The sequence below is a fragment of the Loa loa genome (assembly GCF_000183805.2).
Source record: "Loa loa unplaced genomic scaffold supercont3.363, whole genome shotgun sequence".
NCBI lineage: Eukaryota > Metazoa > Nematoda > Chromadorea > Rhabditida > Onchocercidae > Loa > Loa loa.
This window is the reverse complement of record NW_018108543.1, coordinates 58901-61418: the sequence shown is the minus strand read 5'-3', so window position 1 is coordinate 61418 and position 2518 is coordinate 58901. Positions and strand designations below refer to the sequence as shown.

At 22.3% G+C, this 2518-nt stretch overlaps 1 protein-coding gene across 1 annotated transcript; it reads right to left on the bottom strand.

The window, feature by feature from the left end:
• Nucleotides 1-1930: 1930 nt before the first annotated feature.
• Nucleotides 1931-2086, bottom strand: LOAG_18560 (hypothetical protein; the record flags this gene model as incomplete). Its single annotated transcript, XM_020451222.1, has 1 exon — nt 1931-2086. One exon carries the CDS (start codon nt 2084-2086, stop codon nt 1931-1933), a length of 156 nt encoding a protein of 51 aa, XP_020305019.1.
• Between the last annotated feature and the right edge of the window lie 432 nt (nt 2087-2518).

Genomic DNA, 2518 nt, shown 5'->3' with positions numbered 1-2518 from the left:
TCCACTTTTTTTTTCTCATTTTCTTTCATTCAGTTTTTGTCTTTTTTTCAAAAAAAAAAAAAAAAAACAAAGCTCGATTTCAACGCTTCAGCTGTTTTCCTTTATTTTTAAACTCCGTAAGATGCAATTTACTTTTCATTAAAACATTTTATTGTTCGAATGATTGCCAATTGTTTTCTTTTTTTTTTGTTCTTTCGTTATTTATTTTTACCAGAAAATGCTCATTTCTTTGTTAGTTTGAAGCATAAAAAGGTCAAATTTTATAATTTATTTCATTTATTTGAATAAGATTTCAGATATTTCGATTTTTAAATTATTTTATTTTTTGTAATCAAATTTTTAGACCTTTCTCATTTTTATTCTTTATTCTTTTTTTTTCTGGTAAGCTTCGTGTTGGTAATTAATTTTCAGGTTCTTTTTCCTTTCTGCTAATCTATGATCCTCTTTATCCCATGTTTCATGTTGATAATTCATTTTATTTTCATTTTTCAACTAATCTATTGTCCCTTATCTTCCCTGTTCCAAATATCTTTTTAAAGTGTTACTTTATACTTTTCTGTTCATCATCATTGAATTCAAAAATTCAATTCATCCCAATTTTTCAAAATTTGAAAAATTCTTTGAAGTGTTAAATAGTGCATATCAAATGAAGTTAGTATTGACCTTACAGGTATCTTTTTTCTTGAATGTTTATTAAATTTTAATTTTTTGTTTCAAATATAAAAATTGTTTCAGTAGCTTCTTCTGTTTTTTCTTTTCTAATACATTGATTCCAATATGTTAATTTCTTTTTATTTCCAATACATTAATTCAACTATAATTTCCATTTTTTGATATTTCTTTTTTGAGTTGCAAAATTAATTTTATTCACATTGTGTTTTTTCATTTAGTTCGTAAATTAATTATCGCTAACTATTTCCAATATATTAAGTCATTTCCACTTTTTATTATTTTCCACCTGAATTTGTTACCCTTTTCTACAACTTAATTTTCACAAAAGTTTTTTTTGTTCAAAATTTCAATTGAAGTTTTTTTCATTGTAAAACATGAAATCAATGATATCATATTGTCTAAGTTATCTTTTCATATTACTAATAATTTCTTTATTTAGCTTTAAATTAATCATTCACCTCACCTTTTATAGCAATAAATTTTTTTTTTCACCTTCTACAGGATTCAACAAATAATATATATTTTCGAATGCTATCATATAAAAAATTGAATAAATTATGTTTAATATTTTACAAGCAAAAAATAAATAAATTGCAAAAATTCTTTTTATTGCATGTTTAAAACAAATTTATGATTTGTTTTCAGATCAATTTGTGAATTTTCGAAACATTCATAAACATGACAACTGCTTGAATTTGTCGTCCTAACTTGTCAATGCAATTTTCCAACGATTCATTTCTAACAGTGAATAAGTATGAAATTTGCTAATTATTTTTTTTTTCCTTTTTCTTCGGTCCATTGGTTTTCCAAATATTTTGAAATATAAAAGGATAAAAAAAAAAGTTTATCTTCATTCTCTTCCGCTGCTTCAATTTTTACTTAATCAACAATGCACAAAGTTTTTTTATCTATTATTATTAAATAATAATGATAACAGCAATAATAACGATGATAATAGCAATGATAATAACAATAATAATAACAATAATGATTGTGGTTAGCAGTAATAAATAATACCAATGACAGTAATAACTTTAGTAATTCAATTAGTAAAAAATCTAAAAATTTGATTTGAACTACATGTAATTTTGTTTAGAAAAGACAAAATCCTTGTAAATAACATTTAATCCATTTTATTTTGGTAATTTCAAATTTTAATTCAGTTCTTATAATTTAATTTATCAATTTTCTTTTCTTACTATTTATCATCTGTATATTTTTCTCAGAAATTATCATAAATTGTTCAATTCCTATTGATTCAGATATTTTTTAGGGCATCATCATTGTCATTATCATCATCATCATCATCATCATCGATTAATACATGGATGCCGCCAACACAAGGTGCGCATATTTTTGGTGCAATATTCATCGGATGTGGTGTAGCAGCAATTATTTTCAATGCTACTATCATGATAACACTTTGTCATCTAAGGCGGAATGTATTGTCACGTGTTTTCCACTTGCTTATCTTTAATTTTGCTATCATTGATCTTCTCAAAAGTATGCTACGATTGAAATTATTATATATTTTAATGAGATATATATTTATTTTTGTATATATTATTATTTTTATATATACATATATTTTAATCAATCAAAATAAAATAAGAATGAAAAATTTTCGTAATGATTTCACACATTTAAAAATTGAAATTTTTATACATATTTTAATAAGTAATAATCAAAAATTAAAATATAAAAATGATAAAAATTTTAGTATTTTTGAAAATTAATTACAAATTATATTTTGTAACAATTTTTAATAATTAATGTTCAATAAATCGAATTTTAATTAAATCGAAATCTAATCTAATGAGTATAGATCTAATGAAAAATTTTAAAC